Source organism: Myzus persicae, unplaced genomic scaffold, assembly GCF_001856785.1.
Source record: "Myzus persicae strain clone G006 unplaced genomic scaffold, MPER_G0061.0, whole genome shotgun sequence".
Classification (NCBI taxonomy): Eukaryota; Metazoa; Arthropoda; class Insecta; order Hemiptera; family Aphididae; genus Myzus; species Myzus persicae.
The window spans coordinates 122,229-137,878 of NW_019103890.1; the positions used below are offsets into that span (position 1 = coordinate 122,229).

Here is a 15,650-nt window from a genome sequence, read left to right on the forward strand (position 1 = left end):
TTAATAATAATGCAATATAATATACTTTATTATGTTTATGTTTTACTTTATATAATATCATGTTTAGGTACAATTTTGTAGATTCAATTGTTACAATATGAGCATACCTATTGTGCGTACAGATATAACGTGATATATTATGACTTATGAGTTAGAACAAGTTCTAAGTACACAAAAAAACTGCCAGTTTTTACACTTTATAAATCGATCGGCTTAGACGGGTACAGTAAATAGCAGCACAGAATAAGAGCATAATAATAGCAGTGAAATAGCATAGAGTAACTAGGTTTGTACAGTATGTTACTCTCACGTACACTGGTGACTGGTCCATAGAATCTTACTGTTTCTTGTCGCCACTATATTTTAGAATTTTAAAATTATTGTTTTTATTTCATAGGACGAGTGGGTAGACGATGTGCATAGTGCATCGTTTATGGATTCCAACTCACGGTTTGAGATAATATATTTTATATCACATTATAATATTTTTGGTAGACCTAGTACTCGGCATTATAATGGTTTTGACGGTTGTTCCGTTTTTTTGTAACAGCAGCGAGATCTATCGGCCCGAACTCATACCGACGAGTGTCGGAACTCGGCAGTTCGTCTGTGGAGCTTCAAACGGTTGACGGTAGATGGCTCTGTCGCCGTACGTTCATTGAAATATTGCCGGGCCGGGGACCGTCGGCGTTTTCCGGATGAGCAAAACGTTTTCCTGGTGCCGAGTCCACGCCGAAAAAACGTTGTATATTCCTTACTGTAGGTCAGTCGTTCCGGTCGACCGCACGCGGTAACGGAAAGCCATAATCAGATGGTTGTCAGTTACGGGTCTGCCATGTTTTACGGGAACGCGCACTGCATAAGTACTGGTCGACGTCCAACGATTAAGTTAAGATCATACTTCACAGGATCATTTCTGTAGAATGCATCGTCCCCTCCAGGTGCAAATCTGGAGTCGTCATTGGCCACGATGATGAGACTTGTCCATGTGCCAGAGCGTGAGGCGGCTGATGGTCTACTGTTCGCAGTGAAGACCATCCAGCAACGATGATCGCAACCAGCTTGCTGGAAGGCATGTGGACAGTCTGAGTGGTTCACTTTTTAATGATTATATTTTTACAAATTATTTTTAGTTTTTAAAAACGGCGAATTTGCATTTCACTCTTGCGGACCTATACGGCTGAAACGATTGAAATTGAATTAAGCTGAATTGGGGAGGCGGCCGTTAAATGAAATTCATTGCATTTTCCGCGTCACGTTACAATTTTTTTAGATATTTGTAGAAATTATTAAACACTGTTGACGTGTCAAATTAACTAACCGATTAATTAATACTAACTACAAAGTAGCCTTTTAACTTTTAAGCGCAGATACGCAAATTTAATCTATTTTTTCCTTTTACTTTAGAAAATAAATTACTGCAATAGCAATATCATCAAATTACTTTGTGATATTGACTGACGGATCACAGATAGTCTCCGCTCATAGTAATTTTTTATGTGCTGCAGCCTGCAATGACTATTCTTAAATCTCAATCAATAATTGTTTTAACACGTATAATATAATGAATTACTCAACTTCCTCCTTTTTAACAATTCCAGTCAATTATTTATGCATTATTTTTTAATTTGTACTTTGTAAATACGACAAATCAATAAAAGTCATGGATTTTTGTACTTTTTAAAATACTTTAGTGCACTTTATGATCCTACGGTCATATTGTATTATGTCAGGTTTGTGCACGAATGCTTAAAAAAATAATAAGAATTGTACTTGTATGATTGGAATATTTATTTAATGTCGTGGTGACATTTCGTGTTTCACTAGAGCACATTTTTAGTTTTTTTTGCTATCAATTTTGTTCATTTCAAACTTAAATTTTTTTTTAAGGTTGCGTGTGCTTAAACTTAAGCAGGGTTTCAATAGAAATTACAAATCCAATTTAGCTTATATATAATTTATTGTTTGAACTATTTCCCTAACCTCGAAATTGTTTGACTTAATGCCAGCACTAGTTAATTTTTTTATCAATAGACGTGTGATACGCAATAATAGACTGCATTTAATACGCACGGAAAATCGGTATGAGTAGGTAGTTAGTATTATAATTAATAATGAGTTATAATGAGTATGAAATAATTGTATAATTAGTAATTATATTATTATTTGTGATGTACATACAGGTATCCATTGGACCATTATACGATATAATATATGGATTTACATGGTACACGCAGCACTAAAAACATTAACCTTGATGAATGCCTGAAGTGAAATGACATAATATATAGGTAATATTATGTACTCGTGGAAATTAGTGCGTGATGATCGTTCAATAGGTATATTACTTGTTTCATGTTTTTCCATATCCTGTATAGGTAAATATCTACACCAAAGTTATGGTTGTAACTGCATGATAAAACTATACTTCTAAACAAATTCGCTCCATACATCTAAAAACCAAATTAACGATTAATTTTGGTTACAGATAGTATATTTACACGAGTTATTACGAGAACAAAACTCTATAAACACTATGGATAATACCTAACTGTAGTTTACACTACATTTTTTTTCTAGCTGATCAATTAATAAATATTACAAATACATAACATCTGAGTAAGAACGATGTCAAATATGTCACGGACAATTTCTCAGTCTTTTTTTTTTCACAGTCATTGTGTACACTGAAATAGTCAACCCCACCAATACGGCAGAGTGGAAGCTTTCAGATAATCAGATAGCTCGTTAGCCAATGCTCGAAACCACTCTTGATTGTGGTATTATAATTTTTTGATCAAAGAATTTAAAGTTCTTATCAACAAAGATACTACTTCAAGAGTTTTTTGAGAAAAAAATAATTGGTGTTCAATTTTTTTTAATTATAAAAATAATCATTATAATATCACTTAAAAAAATAAATATTCATGCACATCTAGTACATTATCACTCTTAAAAACATAAATATCGTATACCGTATAGGTATGTCTAATGAGTTTTTTCACTAGAAAAACACGGTTATGAATAATAATCAATAACATAGTATTAAAAATGTAAACATTACTATAACTGAACAGTTTATAATGATTTAACTTTGTCGTTTGCTCCTCTTTCCGTCACATGTTTACCAATTTTTTGAAATGGGATGTCGATGGCCAACGTCAGAAATACTGACAATCCAGTAATCAGTATCATTTGACCTACGTCGAACTAAAAAAATAATAGTATGAATAATGTAAGTGCAACTTGCATTTACACATTTTTGTACACTTAAAAGAAAAACCATCAAATAAGTGTGGCGTAATAGGTAAACGGTGAATTAGACCTGAAGTAAAATCCATAGCTCGCTACTCGATATTTTTCCTCTATGAGGAAAATCAATAAATATGTTGTTGTTAATAAGGAACTATGCCAACTATGAAAACCTTAAGGAAAATCGTTCAGAAACATTGTATCGTGTATCCAGCCCAAAAACATATTTATGTTAAAAATGTCAATAAATATCATCTTGATTATATATTTATCATTATTATAATTCATAAATATTATTATAACATAAATACATTTTTTATTATTATTAATTAGTAATGTTTAACATAAATATGTTTTTGGGCTGAATGATACACGATAAAATGTTTCTGACCAATTTTTCGTAAGGTTTTTGTTATCAAGGTTACTTCTGAATTAAAACATATTATTTATGATTCAAAGATCGAGTAGCTTGCTATGGTTTTTTTCAATATAAAAATCGTTAGGTTAGATTAGGTTACAAATCGTTCTGTAAATTTTAAATTACACAATTTATTTTAATATAGAGTATAACTATATACCGTATTTAAAGTATCAAATGCTCAAACTTGTATGTAAAATATTCACGGATGGAAATTAAAAAATAATTATATCCATCCAATATGGGTAGCAATAATATATTAATATCTTATTAAACTGTATTTATTTATTACCATTGTGGCTGTAGTGTGTAAGGACGGACCTCTGGCTGATCCAACGAAATAGAAGAACACAGGATATTGTACTAGGTAAACAGCGTATGAGATTTTTGAAAGCACCGTAAACGGCCTACAACATAACAGTCTTCCAAACCAACCTATCAAAAACGATACAATTTACAGGTATATACTAATTACTATACAATATTTTAAAAGTCATAATATTAATAACTCATATATACACAATATTAAATATTAAGTGTCTATAAAGTATTAAGTATTACTTCAAATACTATTTAAAGTCTTAACCAAGTCCACCCGCGAGCACCCTTATACAAAATATGCATTGGGAAAAGCAGTGTTCAGGATAGAGAGGAATGGGAGTTTTCCATCGGGTGTTTAAAAAAAATGTTTCTACCTGTAGCTAATATGCTTTTTACAGCATCGTTCCTTACCCCCGTGACCACTGTCGGTGGCAATGACGCACCATAGTATGAAAACAGTCCAAAGGATGGGTGCGATCGCGTTAAAAATCGCTAGGTGAATATTGTTGTATACATAGTTCATGTTAGACAGCTGATAAGGACCGAACACCGCCAATAGTCCACAAGCGGTCGCTACAAGCCATGTCTTTTTCACTTGCACCTGCGATTTCAATTGAATGTCAGATTATTATAATATGATGCGAGAAAGTTGTACAGCCTTTAGAATGTATAAATGTCCTATATAGTATATACCTACACTGGAAATATTTAAACGGCCGCGTTGCTGCATCCAATAGCCAACCAAAAAGCCCATTAGATAAACGGTTGCTCGGTGCGTCGGTAAAGTATACGTCAAGTCAAAAGTACGATTCAATTGTGAAATGCTGTTGTACCAAAAAAAAAAAAATTTAGTATATTTAAAAATAATATGATTAATATTGTATTGTGTAGAACAGTCTAATGTTTACATAGCAATGCTAACATCTATAAAAAACAGGAATGTCGACTGTCGAGTATATTTTTAAGCTTCTGAAAGGTCGGATAAACTATAACTAATGTTTAAGAAGAGATGTCTGTCTAAAATTTTCTATCACACGCTCATTATACCAAAACAAATGTAAGTATTATTCATTTTTTTAGATTACATTTTTTAGACGAGTATAACCAATTACGCAATTTACCAAAGTGTTAATGTGTGTGTACAGTGTGCACAATGAGTCGATACGATCATGTATTAATAATATTTACAAAGTTTTAAAAAATGGATTGAAAAATATATTTTAACTATAGTTGTTTACGTGGTTATTATTTAAAAATAATCAAAGTTCATGATTAATATTAGTTTAGTAAGTAGAACTACTGTAGATGAACACGTGGCGAAAAATGTTGTTTGTCATACCATTTTTGCAGTCGTCACTGGTTTTGTTTGGTGGTAAAAATATGACACATGACAGACAAAGTATGTTACTACAATATAAACATTTTTTAAATTAGTTGGTTATTTGAATGCAAATTTGTATTCAATCGTATCCACTATTATAAAAAAACAAGGAACCCACTCAAAATATAGAGTAATACAAGCCTATTGTGTGTGTGTGTGTGTGTGTATGTGGAGGGGGGGTCAATCATAGTACTTAGAAGCATACTCAGATCCAAAATAAACAACCGTGGCCAAATTATTGTTTATGACTGCTTGATAACGTAGTATTGTTGATGCAGACATGATTGCCGCAATGACGAATAACGCAACAGCTTTACTTTTTCTTAATAAATATATTAATGGGATAGCCATCATGAACAATTGAAAGTCTATGGCAAGTTGATGAGTATGCGTTAAACACTGAAAATAAAAACTATATTGATTTTAACAGAATATTTACATTATAAAATGATATAGTAACAATATTTACCATATTTTTAAAACCAAATAAGTTTTGAATATACAGTAAGTTTCTCCACCAGTTCTTGTAACAGAGATCAGAGTGTCGCGTGATAACCATATTCCACATAGGACCATAATTAATTTGTGGTAAGTATCTAGCGCAAATTAGCATTACTGTTACTAAAGTTGCAGTCAATCTAAAACAAAACATTTTCACTGAAGATTAAATTATGATAAAATAATGAAAATAAAATAAATCTTAATTGTTCATTCTACATTAATATTTAGTATCTAAGTTGGTTGTAAAGATTATGAATAGGTTAAATAGGTTAAATAGGTTAAATATCTAAAGCATGTTTACGATGGTTTATTTATAAAATAGCTTATATTAAAAATATAAAAATGAAAGCAATATTATTTACCTGATAATGCAAAAAAAATAATATTTTTTGTACCTATATATTACTTACAGTTTATTGTTAACAATAATATATTTTTATTCTAAAGTACAAATATTTTTTATTACAATGCAACTATTATTAGTTATTATTGAAGTATAATTTAATTATTTAAAATGTTTAGCTTAAACTGTGATATGTTTTTGTTCCGACAGTTCATTGCCTATTCAAATTAAATGTATAATAATAAATATAAGTATAGTTGAATCATCGTGAAATATATGAATAAGAAATAATTTAGGTAAAAAAAAAATATATTCATGCGGACAAAAACCTATTTTTCACATTTTCCGATTTTCTATATACTATAATAATATAAAAAATACGACTAAATCAAGTATACCAACCGTATATAACGTGAAATAACACTCTTGACCGGTGAAAATTTACTTAATGTATACGCTGCTAATAAGCCACTAATGGCCAAGAAAGAATCTGTGTATAAATAAGCCACTCTTCCTGTGACTAGCCACGGTTTTGACATATTCTATGAAATAAAAATAAAATAATGATATTAGATAAAAACGTGTCAAGTAGAAATGTTATCCAAGAAATATTATATATACTGACTTCGGACATTTCGGTCTTGTTTAAGTATGGCAAAAACATTTTAGCCATGACCATGTGACACAAAAGCAGGGCGATCATGTTAAGAGCTCTAATGCCCTCTATGCTCTTGAATCCATCTCTAGTGGGGGAAATAAACAGAGATTTAAAGTTTTTCCTGACTGAAAACGAATTCCTTAGAACACGCGATATTCGGAGCATAAGGGGTGCAGTTCGTTCGACGTCAGCTATTATTTTATACAGAAAATATAAAACGCATATTATACTGTTGTTATACCTACACAAAAAATTGAATGAACCTATCTGGTTAAAAAAATAATGTTACGTACGATCGAGTTCGTCGGGAGTGCATAATGCTCCTTGTCCAAACATCGACATGCTTAAAATGAAAATTGCCACCCAAAACCGTACCCAGTCGAAATCGGTCGAATTTTTCGGTAAGCGTTTCACCTGACACATGTCATTTTCAACGAGAACTTCGACGTCTTGGTACTTCTGAGCAGTAGATCCCGCAGCAGAGGCCACGTCATCCGGACCGCAAGAGGATGGTACACAAACTCCCCAGTATACGGTAGAAAACTTTGGTAAACGATGACCAGGCTAAAAGAAAAACAAATTATCCACACTGCACGTCTCGCCAAAATTAAGGACGATTCGAAATGCTTGGAAAACTTACGTCAGTCAAATTATTTTTCACTTGGTGGTAAGCACTGATGTAGTTGCTGAAAATCGGATTCTTTAATTGGATTGCGACCAAACAGTACTGTCCGGACATTCCGTTGTTGTTGATGACGTTAATGCACTCGTCGAAATCGCCATATTGATTTAAATTGCCTCTTAATATTCCTGATGGTATCTTGGCTGACGAATCGATCACTGAAATTTCGCGGTAATAAATAATCGTCTGACGGTTTACATCAGAACTATTGTAGGTTTATAATAAACATATTGAAATAAAAACCAACTTTCCAATGCCCATTTGTCTAGATTTTTCACTCCGTCTAACATATTTTTCACGTCTACGCTACATTGATCGTGCTCGCTGTTCTTGAGCTCATCGTAAAATCCAAAAGGAATCGATTCGAGGCCCGCAGCCCACGCCGCAGAGGCCAGCGAAAAAACAACGAACAATATTGATCCTTTCATCGTCGATTGTTACTATTCAACTAACACGTGTACACGTTGAACGGAGTTAGTTATATAAGACGGGAAGTTTAGAGGTGACAAAAGTAAAACACATGTTACTGCGGACAATGTAACTTCCTTTTAATGCAAATTTACTATTGTTACATTTTTGTTAACATATAATTTTCTTGTAATTCTATTTCCGAATGTTATATTTTATAAGTTAAACTTTTATACAATCTGACTCGGCAGCTCGGGAAGGCCAATCGCACACCAATTCCTCTTGATTCCAAACAGTGCCGGGTTGACAAAGGAAAGGCATCAATTTCCCATGATCACACATGAAATACTAAAAATAAATATAGAAGCATTTTTAAGATACATTAGTTTAGTTCACTAAATATACACAATATAGTTATACTTATATAAGTACAATTGTAGTCGAGAATAAAATACTTCGTGGAACCAAAATCTAACTTGATTTTTTGCAAATCCACTTTTTATACATAATATAGGTTATTAGTTGTATCAATGCTTTATAATTATTAATTCAAGCTTACAAAGAGCCATTTAGGCGCATTATTTAAAGAGTTATTGGAACTAAACAGTTCTAATTTAACGCAGTTTACGAATTTTTTGTTAGTATCTAGTGACCTGAATAAAATCTTTTGATTCTTAATGATAGTGTTAAAAAGATAAAACCAATATTTTCTACCCTGATTATGATAAAATAAATTAGTGAAAACCAAAAAAGCCGCGAGTTCTTTTATTTATACACCATAATCAGTGGCATACCCAGGAATTTTTTAAAGGGGGGTCCACATTTTTTTAACATTTAAAAATATTATACAATCAGTGGTTTACACCTTATACTTTTTAAATTCTGTCAATCAAAGGGGAGGGGGTCCAGGCCCGACCCTCCCCTCCCCCTGGGTAGGCCCCTGACCATAATAATATGTCAACCATACAATAATATGACAGTACATCACATGTATTTTCAATAACTTAAACACTAATGTAATCATTTTAAGATATTTATTGTATACAGCTTTAGTAGTAGTGTATTTTAAAAATTATAAAATGTAATGTGTTTCTTCAGAAACGCCAATAACCCTGGTGGTTGAGGAGTATTTTAAAATAAATTTAAAAAATATGACAGTACAATATTATTATAGATAGATTTGTAAATAAAATAAAATACTCTATAAATTATGGTACCATCATAACCATCATTATACTATTTTAGATCTGGCATCACGTATAGAGCATATAATATTCTCAAAATCTTAACTATATGGAAAAATATAAGTACGACCAAAAGCAGTGCCGGATTTAACCACTGTGCCGCTTTAAGCACTAAATAATTTTCCGCCTTTTAATATAAATATTTTTCTAATCTAAAAAATGTTATTAAAGCAATACAATTATAGTTTTTCCTTTATGGCTTAAAATTTTAATGATGAAAACTAAAAATATACATCTCTACGATTATGAAATTGGGAAACATAAAATATAAATATTACCACAAACCCGTTGGTCTAAAAACATTTTATAATTAGTTCTATAGTTACATATAGTAAAAATGTAATATTAAAAATTATTTGCCGCTCTTGAGAAATTGCCGCCCTAAGCACTAGCTTATAGTGTTTACTGCGAAATACGGCACTGACCAAAAGGTTCTATCTGAATGGTTTGATCCTTATTTGAAGACTGAAATGTTGTACATTGTCGTGTTTTCACCGTAAGACAAATCAATATTACAAGATTTATAGCAGAACAACGCAGTCAGTTTTTAGATTTGACAGTCGATAAAATCCATTCGTTATGAAAGAATAAATAACAGTTCGAACTTTAAAAGTTTCTCCTGGACAAATAGATATTTACCTCTGATTTCACGAGTTTTCAAAATTCACAACTATAATTTACGATACACATTTTCAAGCTATTAAATATAATATTTTAGATACATGTATATATGTTTATACATATTAGCAATATAATATTATAGTAAATTTACCATCGCACAGTGACGAATTTAAAAATGAAAAGGGTAATTACATTAAATAATGTAAATATTATGTATAAATAAAATGGAATAGGTACGCGTTATAAGATAAGGTTTGAATTAAAATTATGTTAATACTACGTGGACCATTGAGGATCGGTAATAAAACATTAAAATTATAATCAAAAAAATATTCAGATAGGGTTCGCCTTAAAAAAATGTTGAGTAAAATGTTTTCTAAAATAATAACAATTCAAACAATTATAATACTGCACGCAACACGCAGTATATAAGTATAGAATAGAATAGATACATAATATTATACATATTATACTCTAAGACAATAGTTGACTAATTTTCGTATTAACTTTCTCGCAATTGTAATTCATCATTGTTTAATGAGTTGCTTAAAATATTTTCAATCAGGCTAAAGTACCTTTTAAAAGTAAAAATTATTATATTATACTAGTATATACTGTATAATGTATACTAATTAGTAATTAGTATTTACTAAAAGGTATAATATGGGTGGGCATAGAATATGAATAATAGCAATTATTGTATGACAATTGATTTTTAGTCCCTTAATTGGAAAGTCATTCTAACGTAAAAGTGGATCGGAGAATAAATAATTTTAAAGAGTTTATTTTTATAAACGTGATCACAGAATTCATTTGATCATAGTTATCATAGAAATATTTAAAAAATAGTAACTTTTTTCAGCATGTTTTAATAAAAATTAAATTTGGTTAGATTTTGTATACATGTAAAAAATATTATTCAACCAATTTTCTGTTAATTAAAACAAGAATCTACTTCATGCAAATTAAAGCCGGTTGAATGCAATATTTAATGATAAGAAAAACAGAAAAACGATATTAAAAAGATTTAAAAAATATTAAGTAAAAAACATTGGTACTTGTCGGCAATCCGCCCGTCACTATTCTTCGGTACTGGATTCTCTTATTTTAGGTACAAACTTTTTTCATGATTTAGGTACAGACGTTTACATAGAGATTATTTTGAACTAATTAGCTTCAGTCGTTTTATGATTACACTACATACTCCACCGAAGTTCTAACCACAGCATTAGCAAGTTGTTTGTAGTGAATCGTGTACGTACATAGTAATAATGAATTTACGTATATTATTTAGTGAAGCATCTGGTGAGTAGTGACGAACCAGCTGTTCTAATTTTGGAAACATTATAAAATGATGTAGTTACTTACTATCATAAATATTAACCACCTACTATATGGTCGTATCACCTTGACAACGGGTATGTGATTTAAATGTATGTCAAGCGGTTGGTAATTTCATTATTATAATAAAATAAATACTAATTATAGTTTTATAGTTTTTCAGTTTGTTTGAGAAATAGTTTGTTATTTATTTTATTTACCGAATAAAAAGCAATTACAAGTACATATCTATTTTAGTTATAACAAACTGTAGTTAACTGAAATGTTAAAGATACATTTGGCATTATGTAGGTATACACCGAACACGGTATAGATATTACCTATGTGCAGTACATACTAAGCAAATTATTATCACCCAATAAAAAATAACGTACTTATGTCTCTGTAATAAATAAAATAAAATAATATTCGAACCCCATTAAAAGTATTTGGGTTTGTTTTGGATTTGTAAGTTTTAATTGAAATATATATATATATTTATTTATTATTATAACCAAACAAAATCAATGTATTATTATTTTTGGTATGTAACTTACTTTATGACAGTAATTACTAGGCGAATACTCTCCTTGTTTGCATCCTGTTGTTTTGTGACCATACGTTTTTACAACTTTATTAGTTTCTTTAACTGTTACAGTTGCAGGTTCTTTAACTGATACAGTTGTAGGTTCCTCAACTGATACAGATGTAGGGTCAGTAGGGACTTGCATGGTGCTGTATTTCTTATTTTGAGTAGTTATTTCTGGAGGCACTAACCACTCGGGCTAATGGAATAGCAAACACGGCAATTAGAACATAAATAATAATATCAATAATAATACAGTCATTCTAGTTTTCATACCGTAGGAGTAGTAGTTAGCTGTACAACTGGAGGGGTGTATGTTTCCATAGCATCTCGCAAAACTCGAATGAGAGGATTTTTGGGACCACAAATGCCATTAAAATCGTCCATATCTACAGCCCAAGTCATTGCACCACCGTAGCCTTTGTTTTTGATATGTTCCATCTTTAATGATAAACTTGTGACATTATCATAACCAATCCACTGTGTACCTTTTTTTATCGTGCATATAATACAAATTACAAATATATTATTATGTACATGTTAAAAACAATTTTTAAACGCATCTGGTAAGTATACGATTATAACACCTTTATATGTATACGGGCACATGCCAATTGGATCCCACATTTGAGTCCAACCACTGTCTTCCTCTTGTAAGTATTCACATATCTCATAATAAGCCAAAAATCCGACAGCTTGAGTGTATTTTCCAGCTTCGCCACCTCCTGCTTCTTTATTGATGTACGTGCCAATATTGTAATTTTTATTACTAGCACTCAATGTAAACGATCGGCCGTAGAACGGCACACCCATAACTAATTTATTTGGTGGACAACCAAGATCCACCCACAATTGCATTCCATCGGCCTGTAAGTCATAAAATGCACAAAAAATAAGACTTATGGTACGATATAAATTTAAAATTTAACTTTTGGTTACGCACAACATTTAGTTTTTCATATGCGTACTGATCAGAAGGTCTTTTAAACAATGGACTGTGGACATCCGCAAACCCAGCCCAATTTCCTCGTAAATCGTAAGCCATTACGTGAACAGCATCGGTTAAACTATTAGAAACACAGTAATACACAACTATATAATATTTACTAATTCTCATATTCTAACATGGATGCAATACCAAATAAATGTGTGTACATTTTAAATTATTAAATTTATTATTACAACAAAGATTTATTTGAATTTTTTTGTTGCTATTTTTTATTTTATACACGTGTAATTGTTTTTAATTGTACTCCATTATAATTAATATAGAAATAAAAGTTAACACAGTTATAACTGCCTATTGTATGTATACGAATAGCTTACCGGCATAGACCCGGAACGTAATAACCTTCCATCAATCGGAATTTTGCTAATGGCACTGCCATAGTTAATTGCCATGAAGTATTTTGATTTTGAAATTCAGCTCTTAGTTCTTGTACAAAATAATAAAAATTATTGCGATCTAAATAAGCTCCTTCACGGTCAACTGCGCCGGGATATTCCCAATCGAGGTCTAAGCCATCAAACTTGTACTTCTTAAGAAATTCTAAGAGCATAAAAATGTACATTTTATAATTTATAAAAGTATTTACAATTTTTAAAGTGGCTAACCAACTACACTTTTGATGAATGTTGCTCTTTTCTCTGAAGAAGACACTAATGTAGAATATTTCTTGCCTCCCTCTGCCCAACCACCAAGAGCTACCATAAACTTAATGTCTGGGTTCATTGCTCGAAGATCTGTGAAATTCTTGAAACCATTTCTATCTACATCGATCTAAAATTGATTGACACACGCACAAGTAATAAGTATTAATAATATAAATGCATAATATGTAGTAAGTAATAAATAATGTGTATAAATAGTTGAATAAGAAAAAATGTTTTTAATTACTTCAGGATCGAGAACACTTATGCTCCAAGTCGTGTTGTCTACCCCGACAAAAGAATAAATAACATGGGTGCAATCATTGATCGGTATATCGTCTATGGTATATTTTCCAATTCCCGGTCGATAAATAGCCCAATTGCTGAAGTAGCAGACGACTTTAGCACAATCTATAGATACAGTCAAACAACAGTAAAGTAAGTTATAAGTTGTTACACAACCTGCAAACACATTTAAATATTATACCGAATTGAATTACCTAGGGTCGATGTCGAGCTCAAAATCGTCAATATTAAAAATGAAAACGTTCCATGCAGCATCATAGTAGGTAATTATTATATCTAGATGTGTTTGAAATAATATTCGGCGGTTCAGTGTATAATAGCGTGTATTATATAATTTGATTGTGTTTCCACTGACAGTCCTCTCGGTAATGATGTCGTCGGTTGTATCAAAAACTAATTTATAGTCTAGTCGACACTCATCGGCAACAGTCAATATACCATTACAATGTCAATGTACGTCCACCGCATCACGTGGCACAACAAATGCACACACACTCATACGCTCTGCACTCACTCGCACATATTAACCAGTAAATAGTTAAGAATATAATGTTTCAACTTCTTCCTTCGTAGTTCGTAAGGTACTAAGGTCGAGTTGGATGAGGCTACGGTTAGGCTGATTAGGGACGGTTGTTGAATAGTAACGAATCAACGGAGAAAGCCTTCCGGAACAATAGAGAATTATTGAAACCGTAGACAAATGATTAATAATCTAGATTTTTATTTAATTTTTTAATTTGTATCGTTTACTATAACATATTATCTACTTTTTTTCACGACCGACCCATCGATTCAGAAGACTGATTAGAGAACTAGAAAACACTATAGCTAAATAGTATAATAGTAGACGTTACATTTAGATACCTACCGCCTACCGGCTACCAGTAACCCGTTTGATATTACTATATTAGAACGAAAAATCTCATATAATAGTGAAGCAGTTTGCATGAATACAAAACAAAATAAAATATACTGTGTATACAGTAGTACTAGTGGTGCATATCAAGTGCAAAAATGTTTTATGGTTTTAACAGATTTAATGTATATTATTATATTGGGCATATTTTTATAGAGAATAGCTGCATACGTATATTTAAGTTTTTTAGTACATTAAAATCTACCCTAAATTTATTATTGCAGACGTAAATTATCAATGCATCTGCAATAAATTAATTAACTTTTCATTCATATATATCTGGGGTTCCCCGCATATAATTGTATAATTAGTAACTAAATAAGTTATTAGTTTATTTTATTTTAAGCCTTTAGATTTGCATCTAGACATGTTCTTTAAAAATTTTTTTTTGTGTTATACAAAAACTAAAAGGAACATTTGCCAATAGTGCCAACCAAATATTGATCACTCGGTGTCTTTGATTAACTAGTATAGGTATTAATGCCGGGTTCCAAAAATTATCATTAGAGACTAGATATTTAAAGAATCAATAGTGAGCTTAGTGGTCCTTAAGGATGATTTGGTGACCATGATTGGGGGGTCATTAAATGTAACTATTATTTTTTTTTAATGACCCAGCATATTATGTATTTAAAAATAAAAATAAATACATTTATAGGAAATATATTAATATGTAATTATTCTATACCTAGATAATTACACAAACCGTTTACAATATATAATACTCATATATTATGACATCGATTACGATTGAATGAAAACAAAACAATAACAACGTAATCACTCATAGCTCAAATAGTATTTTAATTGATAGATAGGTACGAAAGAACAAAAATAAGTACTTGTGAAAAATTGTGTATATCGATCAATAATTATACGTATTATAATATAAATTTAATAAAACAATTTACCCAGATATCTAAAATATATATTTTAATATTTTATATAATATCTAATCAATCTACCGTCTTTAAATTTTGTCATACCCATTAAACCTTCATATAAAAATGATTTCAACGCAGGTCACATACAAATAAATTATG

At 31.0% G+C, this 15,650-nt stretch overlaps 2 protein-coding genes across 3 annotated transcripts; both read right to left on the bottom strand.

Annotated features, from left to right (window-relative positions):
- Window positions 1-2,861: 2,861 nt before the first annotated feature.
- Window positions 2,862-8,092, bottom strand: LOC111035970 (nose resistant to fluoxetine protein 6-like). Of its 2 annotated transcripts, XM_022317818.1 has the most exons (11): window positions 7,804-8,090; window positions 7,515-7,714; window positions 7,168-7,438; window positions 6,842-7,065; window positions 6,619-6,758; window positions 5,842-6,010; window positions 5,578-5,771; window positions 4,689-4,815; window positions 4,403-4,592; window positions 3,963-4,105; window positions 2,862-3,210 (listed from the first exon to the last, which is right to left on the bottom strand). In XM_022317818.1, the coding sequence occupies exons 1-11, from the start codon at window positions 7,982-7,984 to the stop codon at window positions 3,079-3,081; spliced, it is 1,971 nt and encodes a 656-aa protein (XP_022173510.1). In that variant the 5' UTR covers window positions 7,985-8,090; the 3' UTR covers window positions 2,862-3,078. The 2 variants fall into 2 exon arrangements, with proteins under 2 accessions (XP_022173510.1, XP_022173511.1); XM_022317819.1 differs by lacking the exon at window positions 6,842-7,065 and having other exon boundaries at window positions 7,289-7,438; window positions 7,804-8,092.
- LOC111035972 (endochitinase) lies at window positions 8,084-15,194 on the bottom strand. The gene is made up of 9 exons (XM_022317820.1): window positions 13,886-15,194; window positions 13,633-13,796; window positions 13,350-13,515; window positions 13,062-13,284; window positions 12,679-12,802; window positions 12,323-12,602; window positions 12,012-12,223; window positions 11,707-11,934; window positions 8,084-8,312 (listed from the first exon to the last, which is right to left on the bottom strand). The coding sequence occupies exons 1-9, from the start codon at window positions 13,947-13,949 to the stop codon at window positions 8,187-8,189; spliced, it is 1,587 nt and encodes a 528-aa protein (XP_022173512.1). The 5' UTR covers window positions 13,950-15,194; the 3' UTR covers window positions 8,084-8,186.
- Between the last annotated feature and the right edge of the window lie 456 nt (window positions 15,195-15,650).

Bases quoted from the DNA above. Each gene is read 5' to 3' on its own strand.
- LOC111035970 (XM_022317818.1), bottom strand. From the start codon at position 7,984: ATGAAAGGATCAATATTGTTCGTTGTTTTTTCGCTGGCCTCTGCGGCG. The intron at 7,066-7,167 runs GTACGTAACATT...ATAAAATAATAG, and splicing joins CACTCCCGACGAACTCGATC to CTGACGTCGAACGAACTGCA. The intron at 4,816-5,577 runs GTATGCTTCTAA...TTGGTACAACAG, and splicing joins GTTGTTTATTTTGGATCTGA to CATTTCACAATTGAATCGTA.
- LOC111035972 (XM_022317820.1), bottom strand. From the start codon at position 13,949: ATGATGCTGCATGGAACGTTTTCATTTTTAATATTGACGATTTTGAGC. The intron at 12,224-12,322 runs GTGTTATAATCG...CGATAAAAAAAG, and splicing joins GTGCCCGTATACATATAAAG to GTACACAGTGGATTGGTTAT. The intron at 8,313-11,706 runs GTAAGTTACATA...ATTTATTTTTAG, and splicing joins CTAGTAATTACTGTCATAAA to TATTTCATGTGTGATCATGG.